Source organism: Sphaerodactylus townsendi, linkage group LG14, assembly GCF_021028975.2.
Source record: "Sphaerodactylus townsendi isolate TG3544 linkage group LG14, MPM_Stown_v2.3, whole genome shotgun sequence".
Classification (NCBI taxonomy): domain Eukaryota; kingdom Metazoa; phylum Chordata; class Lepidosauria; order Squamata; family Sphaerodactylidae; genus Sphaerodactylus; species Sphaerodactylus townsendi.
In genome coordinates this window covers 20,071,880-20,090,216 of record NC_059438.1, presented here as the reverse complement: position 1 = coordinate 20,090,216, position 18,337 = coordinate 20,071,880, and the positions used below count along the sequence as shown (strand labels likewise).

The following is an 18,337-nucleotide window of genomic DNA, read 5'->3' as shown; positions in this document are numbered from 1 at the left end:
ATCATGTCAATATCCTTCTTGAATAGCGGTGCCCAGAACCAGAGAAAGTATTCTAAGACGAGGTCTGACCAATGCAGAACAGAGTGGTACTGTTACCTCCCCTTGATCTAGACACTATACTCCTATTGATGCAGCCCAGAATTGCTTCTCCCAAACGAGACAGACTTCTAAACTTCAGTAATTAACTAACTTGCAAAACAGTTTTTAAAACATAATGCTTCTCAGCCTTTTTTTGCTGAGATGGGTTCTTCCAGTTAATTAACTTTGTTACTTCCCTCCTTGGTGGATATGGGCAAAAAAGCTCAGTGCAACTTTTCAGCAGAGAGATCGTAAGCACATCTGCTCCAAAAGTCTTCAGGCTCCAAACACAAGGATTGTATAACGGGAGGACTTTCCACCCGCATAAGGAGAAGAGATTGGTTATCTGGTCTTATTCCTCCTCTAAAGGAACCTGTCCCAGAATAAAAAGGCTGAAAGGCACATGGGAAAAGTTAGAAGCCCCGTAGCCATAATATAAGTAGCGATAGAAATGTTTTTCATTAAGAATTAGTCTGATAAAGTGGTTCTTTTCCTCTCGACTCAGAAATCTTTCATAACTGAAGAAATTATAGCAACAGATGGTGGGAACAGGAGCAGTAAGGCTGAGGTTAGAATTACGGTCACCAGTGCGAAAAACCAGCCCCCTCAGTGGGAAAAGGACATTTATGAAATCGTCATTCCAGAGAACACAACAAGAGATGTCTCTATTGTGGTAAGGTTTGTTTGTTTGTTTTAAAGACAATTAGATCTAGTTAACTGACTTCCTCCTTGTGTTCTAAAGTTGTTGTGTTTTCTGCCCTTGGGACAGGACAAAGACATTTTCTTTCTGATAACCTGTGGTTTGACCTGGCACTTAAATCCTCTTGATTGGAGCTGTAAACCCTATCAGCTCCCAGTGAGCAGCATGGCTAGAGCAGCAGTCTTTTGTATTTGTGCAGCCGGAGATTTGTACCTGAACTTGAAGGATCTCACTCTCAAAGAGGCTGAAGAATTGTCGAAGGCTTTCACGGCCGGATTCAACTGGTTGTTGTTGGTTTTCCAGGCTGTGTGGCTGTGGTCTGGTAGATCTTGTTCCTAACCTTTCGCCTGCATCTGTGGCTAGCATCTTCAGAGGTGTATCACAGAGAGAAGTCTGTTACTCTCTGCGATGCACCTCTGAAGAGACCAGCCACAGATGCAGGCGAAATGTTAGGAACAAGATCTACCAGACCACGGCCACACAGTCCGGAAAACCCACAACAACCAGACTGAAGAATTGGTTTATGGCTTAATTAATTTACTTCTTTCATACTCTGCCTCTCTTCCCAAAGGAGACCCAAACTGGACTGTGACTTTCTTTTCCCTCTTTTTTATTCTCACAGCACCTGTGTGATAGGTTAGGCTGAGAGTGTGCGGCTGGTGCAAGCTCACCCACTGGGCTTCTGTGGCAAAAAAGGAGCTCAAACCAGGGTTTCCCAGATCCTAGTGTGGTGCTCTAACCACTATACACACTTTCTCCTGTTTAGAGAGCTGTTGCTGTTCAGGGTTGATGATACTGAGTTAATGTTGCATCCATAGGAGAAAGGGGGACATGGGGGGGGGGGGGCTTTAGCACATGATTTTTTAAAAATGGTGGATTCAGATTCTGATTCTGTGACTATTTTGAACCACGCAGACAATTAAAGCCACCTCTCTCCTTGGCGACCCACGTATCACTTACAATCTCGAAGAGGGCCTTGTTCCAGAGGCCAACATGCCCATCAGATTCTACTTGACTCCAAATAGAGAGGATGGTTCTGCATCTATCCTCATAGCCGAACCTTTGGATTACGAAACTACGAAAAACTTTCTGCTGAAAGTTCGGGCTCAGAATGTCGCCGCAGCACCGTTAGCATCTTTTGCAACCGTCTACATCAATCTGACAGGTAGGTGACATTGTTACAATGGATAGGTGTCATAATTAGAAGCACATTACTGACCCACGAGAGCCTCATTCTCTCAAGTCCAGTTCTTCCTGCCAAAATCTTGAGTGTCCAAGCAGGTATAATTATAGTGTCATCCAAAGCAGTTAAGCCTTTCTATATCCATTGACATTAATAATCTTGAAAGGGTAGAACTCGGCTTCGTATGACTCAGTCTCTTTGTTGCTGGGCAGGTGGAGAAGTTGTTTTGTTGGCTGATCCGGAACTTTGGATTTCCTTCTGAAGAATTTAACCCATTTTAAGTATTTTTTAAAAAACAATTGTATTGCATTCTTGAGAAGGGCATGTTGGTTTCCCCTCCTTCAGCCAACTTCTGGTGGTGTTCCAACGTGGTCCTTTCTTGATTGACATGATTTAATCATCTATTAACCATGCTGTGATTACATTCAGATTTGATTGCTCTATGTGGGACTGCCTTTGAAAACTGCTCAGAAGCTTAAGGCAATAACAAAGGCCACTGGTTTCTACAGGAGGGAAAAGGAAGGGTTGCCCACAAGTTCAGGAAACTTTAGGTGCCTGGCAAGGACAGATTTTAGGGAGGGGAGGGAGCACAGAGGAGATGAAATGCCATAGAGCTCACCCTCTGAAGCTGCCATTTGACTGGAGGCATCATAAAAATCTACAAAATAGCAAATGGCAGGAGATCTCCAACTGGATCCATTGCACTCAAAGAGCATAATCGGATGTCTGATAAATGTCTTAATTATGTGCATCATTATTTTTAAAGGTATAAGCTGCCTGGAGTCCTCTGGATAAAGCAGCATCACTTTAGAAAAGCAAAATTCGAGCATGTTAAGAACTAAATACGTAGGCCACTTGTTTGAATTTTCAAAACATTTTTTTCCAGATGTCAATGACAACGTCCCTTTCTTTACCTCCTCCATATATGAAGCTTCGGTCACAGAAGGAGCAGAGATTGGAACTTCAGTCCTGCAAGTCTCTGCCACTGACCTTGACCTTGGTCCAAACGGCAAGGTAGGCGTAAAAAAGAAGAAGAATAGTGTTGAATTTATGTTTGGCATCTGTGAATGAATAGCAATGCTAAGAATTACGATCACAGACGGCATTGAGGGTTACCCTCTTCAACTGACTGCTAGCAGGTGGCAAACCTCTCTGTCAAGCTGCCTTGACCTGGGAGAGGCCATTACTACCTGCCCTTTCCCCCTTTGAGTAGGGGCAAGAATCAGGCAAGGATCCAAGGCCTTCCCTCTTCCTTGGGTCTTGCTGTTTGCTGCCATGGGAACTCCTCCCATCTTTTTGCCACCTGGATGAATGGGAAAGTGCTGCCACCAGCCTGCTTCCCCTGTCAGCATTGGCAGCTACTCATTCATGCTGGCAGATTCCAGCTTTGGCTCAAGACCTGCTGCGGTGTGTGTCATCAAGTCACTGCTGACCTTTGATGACCACTTATGGTGGGATTTTCAAGGCAAGAGAGGTTCAGTGGTGGTTTGCCATGGCCTTCCTTCGTGTCACAACCAGTGGTGGGATCCAAAAATTGGGTGGGCGGGGCACGACGGGGGCATGGCCGGGCATTCCGGGGGGGCATTGCTGGGCGGGGCTGTGGCAAGGATGCAGCCGCTGCGCCGATCCTTGGGTGGGAAACGAATGCATGCAGGCGCAGGCTGCCACTCACGCCGGTGCACCTCCTGCTAGACTGCTTCAAGTTCTGCGCGCCACTACAACCACTGCGCGCCAACTAAGACAAAAATCACGTGGCAAAATCACCAATTAGTAACCCCCTCTCGGCACACAGAAATAATTAGTAACCTACTCTCGGGAACCTGTGAGAACCTGCTGGATCCCACCTCTGGTCACAACCCTGGATTTCTTTGGAGGTTGCCCATCCAAGTACTCACCATGGTCAACCCTGCTTAGCTTCTGAGATCTGGTGTGATCTGACTAGCCTAGGGCTATCCAGGTCCAGGCAGAGAGGGGCGGGGAGATATACTTGGTATAATTTCTTCAGTAGAACACAAGGCAGTGTTTCAGATGGGAGATTGGGAGGGAGTGTTCAGAAAATCTCGAGCTGGTGGGCGTGTATGTGTGCTTCCTGGTTACTTTTTGCCCATTTCAACCCAGCCCAGTGGGAACGCTCCCCCACCCTCTGCAGTCTGGATTCATTGTAGACCTCATCTCTCTTCATCTTTCAGATCACTTATTGTCTGCTACCTGATCGCAGCAGGGATGATACGTTTTTCCGCTTGGACCCTGAAACGGGTTCAATCTATACTACCTCTGTGTTTGATAGGGAAAAGAAAGCATCGTATCTCTTAGAAGTCAAATCAACCGACGGCTCGGAATCCGCTCGTCCTGGAAAACATGGGCAGCCAAATTCTGGTAAGAAAAGCTTTTGGAGATCATTATTTGCCCATAGTAGTGGTAGTGAGAATAGTGGTAGTGATAGTGGTATAAAACTGAACATGTGTAACTTCAGTCTGTTTGATTTGTACCCCTTTCCCTCTAATAGTAGTAGTGACTGGTAGTAGCAGTAGTAGTAAAGAACCATTCAAGTTACCACCTGCAGACCTTTCTTTGGACTCAGCCGAATACATTCCTTTTTGGGTAGAGTTCTTAACTGGGTAGAGCCTGTGTACTGTAGTAGATTGGGATTGCATCCATGTTGGGAAGGGCTGGTGGCTGAGTAACAAAGCATCTGCTTGGCACACAGAAGGTCCCAGGTTCAAGCCCCAGCATCACCAATTAAAAGGACCAGTGGTAGGTGATATGAAAAGTCTCAACTTGAGACCCTGGAGAACTTCTGCCAGTCTGAGTATGTTGATGTTCATGAATGATGTTGATGTCGATGAATCAAGAGGCTGGTTCCGCAGAAGGCAGCCTCATGTGCCCATGTGCTCTATGCTTAGTGTAGGCAAATACTGATGAACATATGTCACTTCAGTCTGTTTGATCTGGACAACTTCCCCTCTAATTTTGAAGGAGAACTACCTTTCCAGTCCAGGCTTCTGTGACTTGATCTGTATATACCTAGGCCATTGTTCCAGTGAAATACCCAACATGCAAAGGTTAAGTAAGCCTGGAAGCAGACACTGTTCTATAATCCGTCTGTCACCATACGTAGACTTTTACGCTATCAGAATCGTGTCTGTGTAGGGTTTGTGAGCGGCATGACCTATTACGAGGGAGCAGCTGCTCAAACCATCACAATCAGCAAAGATACTGTGCTAAAGAAAACACCGAGGTGCAAATGTGCTTGGTATGGGTACACACTTCAAAAAAGATGGTGGCAAAAGAGATTAGCCAAGCAGCTCTGTAAATATTGGTTTTTTTCCTCTTTCTTTTCCCTCTATCCCCTTTATTACTGTGCTTTTTCTTACAACAAACTGGCACAATTTGTTTTCAGCAGCAAGGCACTTGTTACCGGAGGTTATCTTTTAGGTCTTTGTGATTGTTGATTATTTAAACAAATGCAGAAGTATTCCTGTAATAGGTCATTTCATCCTGTTTTCCTGTACCTGGCATATATACTAAGAAGGGTCAGTTTAAGTAGATGGCAGATGTCATCATATTCTGGGCCTTTATTTTTTACACATCTAGTTGTTTTGGGGACAGGCAGAAAAGAGCAATTTTTGATGATTTTTTTTGGTTAGATCTTCATATAATTCCAAAACCTCGTCCAAGCATTCAGGCTGTAGGATTTCAAGCAGCCTTCATTTCCTTTGCGCTTTATCTTTTAATTTTTGCATGTTATTCTAATCTTTCTAACTTATCCCATTAAAGGTTTATCTGTATCTACAGAGAACATCAAGACTCTTAAGAGAATCTGGTTAGCAATTTGACTTGGCTGCATTTTTAAAGGGGGCGTTAAAATTGGACGCTGTCATCTCCAGGACAGGAGAGCTAGGCACGACTATACAATTGTCATAATAGGTGCCAGTTAACGCACATGTTATCTGCTTAAACAAATTGGATCTGACAGTCATTTGATACCCAAGTGTTTTTTCCCCTCTTCCTTTTTGGACTAATGTAGGTATTATAAATCGTCAGCAACCCTAAGGGTTTTTCGTTTTTTCGGTATCTTCTATGATATTCGTCTTCATTTAACGTGCGGCTAGACAGTTTAAGGAATTGTTGCTGACAGAAAGAGCACAGCTGAGTGTTTTACTCTCTTTTCCCCCCCCGCCCCCCGTCTCTCTAGACACGGCCTACGTGCGTGTTTTTATCAGTGACGTGAACGACAACAAGCCCGTCTTCACCCAGAGCATCTACGAAGTTAATATAGATGAAGACCGAGACGTGGGATCAGCTGTCATTACCGTTGGTGCTAATGATGAAGACGAAGGTAAATCTCTGGAATTCCCTGTAGCGGCACGTGAAATATTAATGAGTTAATTTTTTTCAAGACTGAGGAGATATATTTGAGAAGCAGCAGGAAGGAGAATGTCTTGTATGTCTTTCCAATAGATATTTTTTAAAAAGTCTTCGCTCTGTCTGAACTTGACAGGTTCGGAGTTTTATAAAGGGCCTGCGAGACTTACGCCAAATAACTCTATTTATGGAAGACTGTGCATTAGGTACAGTTCAGTTTGGAGGGGAAATTATGCCACGTTTGTTATTCAGCGCATCTCTCTCAAAAGAGGGCAGAAAGCTGGAAGTGGAGCAGTGAAGGTGATTGCTAGAGAGGGCAGGATTCTTGAGCATACGCATAGCAAATCTCTACATTTGGTGGGGTGGAAAGGGTGTTCGTCATGTGTCTGTAAGTTCCTAGTTCCGGGGCCTCCAAGCTTTTAAAGCCTGTAGGCACCTTTGGAGTTCTGACACAGTGGTGGGTGCAACCTTAAAATGGCCACTGCGACAGGCAGAGCCAGCCATAGTTGCCACCTTGGGAGACAGAGGCCCCTTCCGCACATGCAGAATAATGCACATTCAATCCACTTTCACAATTGTTTGAAAGTGGATTTTGCTATTCCGCATGGTAAAATCCAGCTTCAAAGTGCATTGAAAGTGGATTAAAAGTGCATTATTCTGCATGTGCGAAAAGGGCCAGAGACATACACATGCACACAGAGGAAACCCGAATGTGGGGGACAAAAGGAGTAATTTAAGCAAAATACACCGGAAATAGGAGAGAGAGAATAAAGCTAATACTGTGGCAGCAGTTGCTACTGAAACATTATTTTAATCTGCACATCCAATCAAATCTCCAGTGGCCATTCAGAAGTGTTTTCTAGAAACACTGAACAGGTACCAGGAAAGGTGTCATTGTGCGCTATGGTGCTCATGAGTGCTACAGTGAGGACCTCGCCAACAACAGGGCCAACAACACGCTTACAGTCGCTTTAGACAAGATACAAGTCGCTTTAGACAATATCTGTAATATTAATATGGGCCTGCTTTGCAAGATGGTGTCAAGAACCGAGAAGATTTTGAAAAAGTTTCTGCCACCAAATATCTGTTAGTCTTTAAGGTAGAGGTCTGTAGATTTTTTGGAATCTGAGGAGTTGGTTTTTATATCCCGTGTTTCTTTGCCTTTAAGGGGGTCTCAAAGCCTTTTACGATTGCCTCCCCTTCCCCTTCCCATAACAGACACCTTGTGAGGTAGGTGGCGCTGAAAGAGTTCTGGGAGAATTGTGACTGGTCACCCAGTAGGCTTCATGTGGAGAAGTTGGGAATCAAATCCAGTTCTCTGGATTAGAGTCTTCTGCTCTTAACCATGACGCTACACTGGGTCTTGGACAGACAACATATACCCTTTGACACAAGATCTGCTCCATAAGGGAATTTGAACAGTGCTTTTCTACCTTATATACCAAGGCATGGAAAGCATCGAAGGGCAGTTTTTGGTCATTGGGACTAGGGAGTTTTTAGAAGATTTCAGGGTCTTCTTCTGATTCCTTCACTGAAGCCTCATTCTGTTGGTGGCACCTTTCTCTGGAACAGCTGGAATGTTTGTGAATATTGTGTGTCAGCTGAATGGGTTAGCCAAAAAACTTCAAGGGAGTTGGGATGTTGGTGGGAAGCAGGGATCAGATTCTTTTCTACTTTTTATATAGCATCTGCTTTATTTAAAAGACCCAGTGCTAATGGCATGCTCTTATTATCTCATTAATGCAGTTGCCAAAAAACTTTGATGATGAAATGGGACTTTAATAATGTAAGCAGATGTTAATAAGGATAGAATTTCATTGGTATGATTGATTCGGTGGTTAGAAGCAATAATGTTGATGATTAATAATGATCCTTTTCATATTATTCATGAATGTAAAAGGAACAATGAAATGAAATGTGAATAGTGGAAATGTGTGTGTATAAAAGTATATATACATATACGCACAAATACACATGTATACACGCACGCACGCACGCACACACTCACACATACACACACAGAATGATTAGCATGTGTAGGTGTTAGTATTATGATATTTGTGCAAATCCATCTTCCATCCTCTGATAGATCTTGCACCTGCAATCCTGTTCTTGAAGAAACCGTCCGTCATGTTCTATTATATTGCCCTTTATATGCTGTAGAGATGGAAAGACTACTTAATCCTCTCTTAGCTGATCTAGGCAACACTACAGATGCTGTCAAAACTTTGTCCTTGTTAGACAGCAACTCAACTGTTACCATCGAACAAACTGCTAGATTCTTGTGTGTTGTCATCACTGAACGTTCCCAAGTGCTTAGCAGACTCAATCCCCATTCAGTGGCTTAATAGTCCAGCTCTCATGATGCTTGTTTTTTTTTAACTTTTTTACCAGCCAATTTTAATTTCCATTGTATAATTTATATATATGCCATTAAAGGTTTCATCATCGTCATCATATTTGTGCAAAAGGACAGTTCATAACTCAATAGATTTTATCATTTTTGAAAAATGTAATGTACAATAATAATTGTTATTGAACATTATATGCCCTCTAGAACATGATTTGTATAATTTTACTGGCTCTTTATATATATTTAGAATTGTATTCAAGCTAAGTTTAATTCTCAGTTCTTACCTTTTAGTTGGTTTAACTGGTTTTATATTATGTTTTTATTAAAATATATATTTTAAAAAATAATGATCCTTTTTGTTACAAGTGATGGGAAAACTGGATTTGAATGCTCTTAAGGACTGAACATAACTGTGATCTTACATACAACACTGTTGCGTTTTCAGGAGCCAACGCAAAATTAAGATACCAGATAACAGCTGGGAATGCTGGTGGAGCGTTTGACATCACACCGGAAACGGGCATCATCTTCATTGCCCGACCACTGGATTACGAAGAGTTGCAGCTGTATGAACTTCACCTCTTGGCTTCCGACGGGAAGTGGGAGGATTACGCCATTGTGATCATTAACATTGTGAACAAAAATGATGAAGCCCCTGTGTTTGCTCTCAGTGAATATTATGGAAGTGTGATCGAGGAACTAGACGGTCTCCCGGTCTTTGTCCTTCAGGTATATTTGGGTATGCTCACCAAAAAACCAGTCTCCCAGTCTTTGTCCTTCAGGTATATTTGGGTATGCTCACCAAAAAAACAGACTGAACGTGATCCAGTGCAGCAACACTTATTGGGGGTATCCGTGCTTCTTGTTGCTTCCTTGGCGCAACAGGTTATTACAGAGCAAAGGAACATCCCATTAGTGCGGGGGGGGGGGGGCGCAAGGGGACATGTCAATTTGGCCACCTATCTATTTCTAGCAGCCAGAATAGCATAGGCTGGCCGAAGGTTGGTGGAGCATGCAAGCTAAGCATGATCAGCCATGGTTGGTACTTGGCCAGGAGACCACCAAGGAAGACCAGGGCAGATCCGATGTGAAAGATACTAGTGTCACCATTTCATAAAGATGCTACCTGTTGTCTGTCTCTCCTTAGTTCAATATATGCACCTGTTCCTTTGTTGAAATGCAGAGGAAGGCAATGGCAGACCACTTCTGCTCGTCTCTTGCTTTGAAAACAGCATGAGGTGGAACTTCGTGGGGTCATCATGAGTTGCTTGTAACTCAACATTGTTGACCATACACTGAATATTTGCACACTGTGATTACAGATTGTTTTGTTTTTAATTTCCTTCTCTCTAGGTTGCCGCGAATGATCCTGATAGTAGCTTGGATGGAGGTGATATAAGGTATTCCTTGCATGGATATGGCGCAGATGAAGTCTTTGCAATAGACGAGAACTCGGGCAGCATCTATTCCCAGAAGGTGTTAGATCGGGAAGAGAGAGCCCTTTGGAGATTTGTCGTGTTGGCGACTGATGAAGGAGGAGAAGGCCTTACTGGATTTGCAGATGTGGTGATAAATGTCTGGGATATAAACGATAATGCCCCGACGTTCTCTTGTATGCCCGGCGACTGTAATGGGAGTGTCTTTGAGAATTCTCCTGACAATACTTTGGTCATGGAGATGACAGCCATAGACCTGGATGACTCTAATGTTGGTCTCAATGCAATTCTGACTTACCGTATAATTGAAAATGTGAAGAACGAGCTTGAAGAGGACTTGTTTGAAATCAGCCCTGCAACTGGCAACATCTATGTAGCAGGAGGAACGTTGGACAGAGAGAAGGCCGAGAAGTACTTCCTTAGTGTTGAGGCCAAAGATGGAGGGGGACTGGCTGGAACAGCTACTGCCACCATCTGGGTTGCTGATGTAAATGATCACATCCCCTGTTTCACACAGGACATCTGGCATGCCGTAATCCCTGAAACCAATGCTGTCGACTCGGTGGTTCTGGAAGTGGTGGCAGCTGATGAAGACAGCGGGGAGAACGCTGACTTAACATTCAGTATTATCGGGGGAGACCCAGAACAGAAATTTTACATTGAAAGCCATAAAGGAGACCAGCGTGCGAGGATTAGGCTGAAAAAGAGTCTGGATTACGAGCAGATCCATGAAAGACATTATAACCTCACAGTCAAGGTGGAGGATCTGGATTTTTACAGTATCGCTTTTTGTTTGATCAACGTTGAAGACTGTAATGACCACAGCCCTGTTTTCAGTTCTCAGTTTGTGCAGCTGAGCCCTTTCTTTGAAAACATACCTGTGGGCACCACTATCGCCACAGTAGCAGCGATGGATGAGGACTCAGGTTTGAATGGGAACATTCGGTATTCCATCAAGTCAGATTCCGATCTTGCTGGGCAGTTTGCAGTAGACCAAGAAGGTCATGTGACGGTGGCAAAAGCATTGGATCGGGAGGTTACTCAGCGATATAGCTTAATCGTACAGGCCTCCGATGAGGGTCTTCCTGCCCAAACTGGAAGTGTTACAATATCGATTGACTTACTTGATGTTAATGACAATGGCCCGGGGTTTGAGGCGATGTACACACCTGTGGTCTGGGAAAATACACCTGGACCTCAACTGGTTTATATGACCCCTACATCTAACCTGCTTTGGGCTTTTGATCCAGACAGTGACGATAATGGGCCACCGTTTATGTTTTCCATGCCACCAGATTATCAGCACACTTTGGATTTCTCTGTTACTGACCATGGAAATAATACCGCGACGGTTACTGCTTTGAGGTCCTTTGACAGGGAGAAGCAGAAGGTTTTCTATCTGCCCATCATTGTAACTGATAGTGGGAATCCATCAATGAGCTCCACAAACACTCTGGCTGTCACTATCGGTGATGAGAATGATAATAGTCATGAAGCCGGCCATAAGGAAATATTTGTTTACATACACCAAGGTAGGCATGGGGTAGATGCTGGGTGTATTAGAATTATAGAGGGACAGTGTGGTGTAGTGGTCTGAGTGTCAGACTAGGATCCGGAAGACCACTCTGCAAAGCCCCCAAAAGTCTTTTGGTGGTGCAGGGTGGCAGTGGTGTGGTGACTACGGAAGAAGTAAGAGATTGAAAATCAGTCTGATGTGGATAGGATGTATAGAAATGGGCACCGGGCACCTTTTTATCCACTCACCTTTTCAACATTCTGGCTGTGATCTTTGCCAAAGGACCATACATTGTACCAAACCAGGTTTTGAGAATATGGTGGTAAAGGGGGGGGGGAACCACAAGATACACAGAAATAGGATGATTAGGGACAACATTGTGTGGAGGCACCACAAAACCCTTGTTTTGATTTAGATGCCAAGCACAGCAAAACCTCTGTGTAAAAGCAGCCTCAGTCCCAGAACTGAGATGGGCACTTACCCAAAGGAGAGACTAGATATTAGGCTCATGTAGATGATGAGAGACTAGATATTAGGCTCATGTAGCCGCAGAAGGCCATTGCGTTCACATCCTACATGTGAGCTCCCAAAGGCACCTGGTGGGCCACTGCGAGTAGCAGAGAGCTGGACTAGATGGACTTTGGTCTGATCCAGCTGGCTTGTTCTTATGTTCTTATGTTCTTATGATGATAACAAAACAACAATGATAATAATAATATTACATAACAGCATCCTAGGCTCTTGGGAAGAGCCTGATACATGCGAAGGCCAATGTTGGCAGAAAATCAGGCAGCTGTGATTTCACATAATGATAATAATAATAATAATGTTTTATTTCTGCATTCATTCAATATGCAGTTTGGGTTAACTTGGTACAGAACTCTATATTCCAGTGATGGCGAACCTTTTCGAGACCGAGTGCCCAAATTGCAACCCTAAACCCACTTATTTATTGCAAAGTGCCAACATGGCAATTTAACCTGAATACTGAGGTTTCAGTTTAGAAAAAACGGTTATCTCCGAGGCGTGCGTTACTTGGGAGAAAGTTTGGTGAAGCAACCATGCAAAGCTTCAAATGGGTGAATCATGACCTTAGGAGGGTTTACTCAGAAGCAAGGCCAGCCTAGATATGTGTCTGTGGGGTGTGTGTGTGATTTTTTGCTCCCCCTACATGACAAACTATGTGTGCGCGTGTCCACAGAGAGGGCTCTGAGTGCCACCTCTGGCACGCGTGCCATAGGTTCACCACCACTGCTATATTCTAAAGGGGAGTTTGTTCTGTCCCATCAAGTCACATTTGTAGTCTAACCTTGTTGCCGCGCTTACATGAAAGATCAGACTCCACGCTATTGCATTACTTGAAATGTTTTGGATCATAACCTTCCTGAAAGCCAGGCAGCAATAAAAATGATCAAATGCGGCAATAAATGCTGGGGAATAGAAAGTTCGTTGAGGGGTGGGGGAAAAATTAATGCAGATTTATTATAATTTATCTCAACAGGAAAATGGTCAACAACTGTGCTCGGGGAAGTGTTTGCGCCGGACCCGGATGACTGGGACAATAAAACATTCGTCTGCGAAGGAAAAATGCACAAGTGAGGATTGTATTTGTGTCAAGCTCAGTAATATTTAATATTTATGCTGCTGTAATTATTTTCTTATGCTTCTGTGTGTGTGGTAGATGCGTAAAGCTGGGGTTATTGTTTTGCATGGTCTCCTAAACTTCCATTTTGCATTTGTTGTTGGTTGGGAATGCTTGTGATCCATTGTTATGCTGCCACAAACATATTATTATTGTTTGCCGACGATCCCTTGGGGGTGAAGTTGAATGTCTAAGCTTGTTGCTACCAAGACTGTGAAGTGAGACTGACATAGGATACCAGTAACACAGGGGCCTTGCATTTTATATGAGTGCCATGGTGTTTCCCATAGGTGTCAAATTCGCAGCCCTCCAGATGTTATGGACTACACTTCCCATCATGCTGGCAGGGGATTATGGGAACTGTAGTCCATAACATCTGGAGGGTTGCGAGTTTGACACCTGTGGTGTTTCCTGTTGGTAAAGTGATGTGATGGACAGTTGTCCTTAAGCATTTGAATGCATGCGTTGGGGAGCCATTGCACAGCGATCCCCAATGTGTTCCTGCTGGTGTGTTTCCTGCTGGTGTGTTTCTTAGGCCCCTTCCACAAATGCATAATAATGCACTTTCAATCCACTTTCAGTGCACTTTGCAGCTGGATTTTACTGTGTGAAATAGCAAAATCCACTTGCAAACAATTGTGAAAGCAGATTGAAAGTGCATTATTCTGCAGGTGCAGAAGGGGCCTTAGTGACCGTGTGCTTCTTCCCCCAAGCATCTCCTTATCAAAACAGAGAGCTACTTTTGGCTTTTGTTTTGTCTCTCTGGAGAAGTGAGAGCTACAGAATACTCCAGGAAGCATCACCTTCATGTCTTTAGGCAGCCCCCATTTGCAGACATCTGGCTCAGTGGTTCAGTGCTCCGCTTGGAACCACCCAGCATCTTTGTGATTACACCCAGCACCTCTGGCAGCCATTTTGATTGGTCCCAAACTTCCTGTTCTCAAAATTCCACTAGTACCCATTAGGTCATCAGGAATGGGGACTCTGCTGTGGTCTAATCAAGAAATATAGGCATAGATGTTAACGGCACAAATGTGTTTTTCATGATTGAGCTCGGAATGAAAAAGTTTTTTGTTAAGTTTTGTTGTTTTAATAAAATAACTCCTGTTGAAGCATGGTTTGAAACCAAGTCCAGGGTGATTTGCCTGTCTTTTTGAACTTTTGAGTCTTTGCTGTGGTCAGGCAACATCACACCATGTCCTTGTGGCAGGCACAGTTGTTGCATAAACCCTGAGGCTACTGTCACTCAAATACAATCAGGAATAACTGGATGTACGTGAGCAGAACATGGTGAAGGTGGTTGTGTTATATTTGAGGGCGTTCAAAATTTGTTGTGGCTTTTCCAGTGAAGAACATCATATAAGATACCAGATACATTATTCCTGTATATCCCACCAGGATTCATGAGGATATAACCTCTTTTCTTCCATGGTAGTGATCCTACCTGAGAAAACACGAGAGTTGGCCCTAGCATTGTTATAGGGAAGGGATGTCTTTTTCTGAAATTCCCTTTTTATGTATAACTATTGATTCCCACCCTACTTTTAGAAGAAGCATTATTCTTTCATTTCTCTTTGAAGAGAGATCAATTCACCCTTTTGTAATTTCAGCCCTTGCCGTTGTTTTCTGTCACGTACTGTGTGAGGCACAGGCAGGGTGATAGGAAGGTTTGGGAAGATTCTGCCTGCCTCAAACCATCTACAGACTAAAATTCTAAAATTGTGCAGAACTTTCTTTCCTGCCTCTCTTTTTTTCAATTTCTCTTAGATCAAAATGGAATTGATTAGAAACGACTTCAAATTCCTAAAAAGAGGAAAAGAAAAGAAAGGGGGGGGATAGGTTGTTGGATTTTAGGGAGAAATTAAGTAAAGAGCAATTCAGGGAATTTCTCTTAATGATACTAGTTGGCCCTTAACTGTGGAGAAAAAATGGGAACAGAGCCAGGATGATGTAGTGGTAAGGGCAGCGGACTCTAATCTAGAGAATTGGGTTTGATTACCCACTCCTCTACATGACTGGCAGACTCAAATCTGGTGAACCAGGTTCAATTCCCTGTTCCTCCACCTGAAGCCTGCTGGATGACCTTGGGCTAGTCACATTTCTCTCAGAACTCTCTCAGGCCCACCAACCTCACAAAGGGGCTTTCCCCACTGACAGAGTTGAACTGGTTTCTACCTAAGTTCCTCTCAGTGAATCCCCGCTGCCACCGAGCTCAATATTGTTTTGTCTCAGTTCCCCCCCTCAGAACTGTGACATCCTTGTCGCAGTTGTGAACTACACTTTTCTGCCGGAACAAGGTCAATACCGCTTAGAAGTGGGGAAGCATCGAAATGACACCTCATCCGTTCAACCAATCACAAGCCGCTTTTGTGGCATGCGCAGAATGGGAGAGTTGTGGCAGGCAGAAAGCGCATGTAAACTGTAAACTGTAAAACTGTAAAAACTGTAAAAAAAGAAAAAAAAGAACGCTCCCGCTTCCCACTGTAACACAAGTGCCAATCACGATCAAGGAGCGAAACAGGCACCAAGATGATCCCGCCCACTTAGCTCGGTTCCAGGGGGCCAACTCAGTTGCTGTGGGGACAGCCTGGAATCGCCCTCCACTGAAGGGAACCGAGTCGACCTTAGCTCCTTTCTGTAGTGGGGAAAGCCTCAAAGTGTCTGTTTTTGGGGAGGAGAAGGGAAAGCGATTGTAAGCCACTTTGAGACTCTTTAAAGGTTGAGAAAAGCAGGGTATAAAAACTAACTCTTCTTCAAAAGTAGACTGCAAAGAGCATCTCTTTCCATTTTAATGTTAATGAGATTTTTGGCTGAAAAAATGCTTTGTCAGTCTAGTGCATTTTAATCCCACCTTTCTTCTGAGGAGCTTAAAGTGCAGTGTGCCCAGATCTCTCTCATCTTGTCCTCAAAACAGCTCTGTGAAATTGGCTAGGCTGTGTGAGAGAGCGACTCTTCCGTGGTCACCCAGTGATCCTCATGGAAGTGTGGCTTTTTGAACCCAGACCTTAATCCGACATGAGAACCATTATAGCACCCCGGCTCTCAAGAATATTATCTAAGACGTTTTAGCAAAAAGATTTGACATGTGCTGAAATATAACCTCTATTATTGAGGTGAAACATTCAGTTCATGAGGCTTTTATTGATTCGGTGTGTGTGTGTCTGTGTGCGTGTGTGTGTGTGTGTATTACGCTTCTAGATCTTTCAGGCTGAATCAAAGGACTGGTTCTCTGGTAATGGTGGATAATGCTCCTCAGGGAACATATGAGATGAAAATCAGGGTGTCAGATGGAGTCTGGCCCGACGTTATGGCAACTGTGCAGATACATGTCAAAGAGCTGGGAAACGAAGCCATTCAGAATTCAGCGACAGTACGCCTGGCAGGTTAGTTTCGTCCATTAGTTCTGCTCGATCGCTGCTGTTCTTGGAAAACTCATGTATTTAAGAGATATTAACAAGAGGCCGAACTACGCAGCCACGCTTTTCGCCATAGATTTCCTTAAATTGCCTGGTTGTCCTTTTTCCAGTGTGGGAGTTTTGTTTTCGCTGAATATATAACAGTTAGCGGTTTTTATAGTCATGGTCTGAATAGGAATATGGTGTGAGAATAAGGGAGAGCAAACGGGAAGCAGTGTTTCTGCAGCGATAGGATCTCTCTGCTCGTGTACAATGTGTACAAGGAGGAAGGCTTCAACTCAGGAGTCCATTTGGGCTGAGCACACCACCTTCTGCTTTTTACTCCCAGAAGACTTATTCATCATTCCTTTTAATTCCAAACACTTAGCAGGATTTGCCTATGCCTTTTCTTTAGCGTTGTAGCTGTGCACTTTGCAAACCCCCTTTTTAAAAATGAAATGTTTAAGATAGTCTTAAGATACCTTGTTTCTGTGATTTGCAGCTGAAAGCTGTTTCATGGACTCAGGTCTCCTCAACGTTATTGGAACATTTCATGGATGTGGTTTTCTGGTGTTCTTGAGCCATTTCACACATTTTTTAAAAGGTTTATGCCTAGGGCCCCTTCCGCACACACAAAATAATGTGTTTTCAAACCACTTTCACAACTATTTGCAAGTGGATTTTGCTATTCCGCACAGCTTCAAAGAGCACTGAAAGCAGTTTGAAAGTGCATTATTCTGCATGTGTGGAATGAGCCTATGATTATGTAAAGTTTACACCAAAAAAATAGAGTATCAGGCGAATGGGACCATGTTTGCAAGCAAGTGATAGGGATGCTTGAGAGGGAACCAGGAATGACCGGTCTAGGCTAGCGTCAGGTGTTGGCATGGTGGTGAATCTGCCCAAGTCTGCTCACTGTGAGAGGATCCATCACCTACCAGAGACTCTTCGCTCTTCCTCTCCCACAAGGGAAGGAAGATTTCCCCAGAGGCTTTTGCAGCGTTGATGGGCCTTCTGTTTCTTGTTGGGGGTGGTATTCAGTGGGCAGACAACGTACCTCTTTCAGGCTATATTTACCTTTATCAGAGAATTCACACCTCCCCGCCCCAAAGTTACACTTGGAAGATTCATGGTAGAACTGATTCTCTGCTTCAACACCCCTCTTCAGTAATCTTCTTATAAGTATATTTCTGAGTATGAATTACTTTCATGTATCTGAAGAGGTGAGCTGTGCTCCTGAAACCTCATACTTCAATAAAAGTCATGTTTCATATATTTGCCACTGTTGATGAGGCTTGAAGGAATTATGGAGAAGAGGTATGCCAGTTCTCCCTCAGAAGAGGTTTTCTATACATACGGACCCGAGAGGGTGGTATGCTTTGTGGAGGATTAGCCTCTGTAGGGCATCTTTCCCAGCCACTCTTCTCCCCAACTGGAGTCATCCCAGTTGGCCATTGCCGTTTGCAGAGTATATTGTTGGTGGTGAAATGGAGTAGCCCAGGATAGCCTAATTTAATCAGAGCTTTAAGAAGCTAAGCAGGGTCAGCCCTGGTTAATACTTGGAAGGGAGACCACCAAGAAAGTCTGCGGTTGCTATGCAGAGGCAGGCAGTGGCGAACCACCTCCGAATGTCCCTTGCCTTGAAAATCCTGCAAGGTCAGCATACCTC

The 18,337-nt window shown here is 43.8% G+C and overlaps 1 protein-coding gene across 1 annotated transcript in view; it reads left to right on the top strand.

Moving 5' to 3' along the window:
• LOC125443768 (neural-cadherin-like) overlaps window positions 1-18,337 on the top strand; it is a 109,001-nt gene that overhangs the window by 53,010 nt on the left and 37,654 nt on the right. The window contains exons 12-20 of the mRNA XM_048516077.1: window positions 584-751; window positions 1,694-1,943; window positions 2,848-2,975; window positions 4,151-4,337; window positions 6,157-6,300; window positions 9,125-9,408; window positions 10,033-11,647; window positions 13,133-13,226; window positions 16,472-16,656. Of these exons, the coding sequence (XP_048372034.1) occupies window positions 584-751; window positions 1,694-1,943; window positions 2,848-2,975; window positions 4,151-4,337; window positions 6,157-6,300; window positions 9,125-9,408; window positions 10,033-11,647; window positions 13,133-13,226; window positions 16,472-16,656 (3,055 nt within the window). The remainder of the gene's footprint in view (window positions 1-583; window positions 752-1,693; window positions 1,944-2,847; window positions 2,976-4,150; window positions 4,338-6,156; window positions 6,301-9,124; window positions 9,409-10,032; window positions 11,648-13,132; window positions 13,227-16,471; window positions 16,657-18,337) is intronic.